The sequence below is a fragment of the Nanorana parkeri genome, unplaced genomic scaffold (assembly GCF_000935625.1).
Source record: "Nanorana parkeri isolate BGI_ZX_2015 unplaced genomic scaffold, ASM93562v1 scaffold2271, whole genome shotgun sequence".
NCBI lineage: Eukaryota > Metazoa > Chordata > Amphibia > Anura > Dicroglossidae > Nanorana > Nanorana parkeri.
This window is the reverse complement of record NW_017308539.1, coordinates 162,567-163,905: the sequence shown is the minus strand read 5'-3', so window position 1 is coordinate 163,905 and position 1,339 is coordinate 162,567. Positions and strand designations below refer to the sequence as shown.

At 51.8% G+C, this 1,339-nt stretch overlaps 1 protein-coding gene across 1 annotated transcript in view; it reads left to right on the top strand.

Moving 5' to 3' along the window:
• Positions 1 to 1,339, top strand: part of ARHGEF10L (Rho guanine nucleotide exchange factor 10 like) — a 35,843-nt gene that overhangs the window by 17,617 nt on the left and 16,887 nt on the right. The window contains exons 6-7 of the mRNA XM_018573204.1: positions 690 to 863; positions 1,151 to 1,296. Coding sequence (XP_018428706.1) covers positions 690 to 863; positions 1,151 to 1,296 — 320 coding nt within the window. The remainder of the gene's footprint in view (positions 1 to 689; positions 864 to 1,150; positions 1,297 to 1,339) is intronic.

Genomic DNA, 1,339 nt, shown 5'->3' with positions numbered 1-1,339 from the left:
GATGATGGGTGGATGATGGGTGAAGATGATGGGTGAAGATGATGGGTGGATGATGGTGAAGATGATGGGGGGATGATGGGTGGATGATGGGTGAAGATGATGGGTGGATGATGGGTGAAGATGATGGGTGGATGATGGGTGGATGATGGTGAAGATGATGGGTGGATGATGGTGAAGTTGATGGGTCTATGATGGATTGATGACGATGATTGATGATGGTGGATGAATGGATGATGATTGGTCATGGATGATGAAGATGATGGGTCTATGATGGATTGATGATGGATGGATGATGGTAAAGATGATGATGGATGGATGATGGATCTATGATGGATGGATTGATCATGAATGGATGATGGGTCTATGATGATGATATGTATTGTGTGTGTGTATATACATATTGGGTTGATGTAAATCATATTGGAAGCAGCCACGGAGGTCGGTCCGATCTCTGGGTATGTGTGCACATCACGTTTTCACGGTACATTATCTGTGTCTCCATCAGAAGAAACAAGCCGCGAGTCCGGACCGGGTGACGCTGTACGGGCTGATGGTGAAACCTATCCAGCGGTTTCCCCAGTTCATCCTCCTCCTGCAGGTAATGCTTCCCCCATCCCCCAGAATCCTCCAGGCCCCCTACCCTCTCCTCCTTCTCACTGTGATCCCTGCGTTGGTCATCCCTCTGGCAGGACATGTTGAAGAACACGCCGCGGGGGCACGCGGACCGCCTGTCGCTACAGCTGGCTCTGACCGAGATGGAGACTCTGGCGGAGAAGCTGAACGAACAGAAGCGAGTCGCCGACCAGGTGGCGGAAATCCAGCAGCTGTGCAAGAGTATAAATGAGAGGAGCGCCCTGCACAAGGTGAGGAACCCGACCGATGAATGGTGGTGTGGGAGGAAGCGAAGACTGACGCAGGACACTTAGACTGCAGTTTTTAGTCCTTATTTGTTCAGTTTTTGGTCCGCCATATAAATGATGACTCTGTGTGATGAGTGTGATGAGCTACAGTTATTCCCTGTAAAGCTGAACTGCTGTCACTGCTGGCTGCCAGTATGATGTTATGGTGTCAGTATCCAGAACGGCCAGCAGGTGGCAGCAGAGTCCTCGCACACTCTGTGTTTACCTCTCCTCCCTGTCTGTGTCTGCAGAGTCTGAGCTCCGGGCAGCACCAGCTCCTCCTGTGCGAGACCCTCACCGAGATGGTGTACGGGGAAAAAGGACAACTCCTCAAATCTAAGGAACGCAAACTCTTCCTCCTCAACGACGTGCTGGTGTGCGCCAACATCAACTTCAAGTGAGTATACCCGACAGGATGGGGGGGGGGGGGGGGAGCGGCG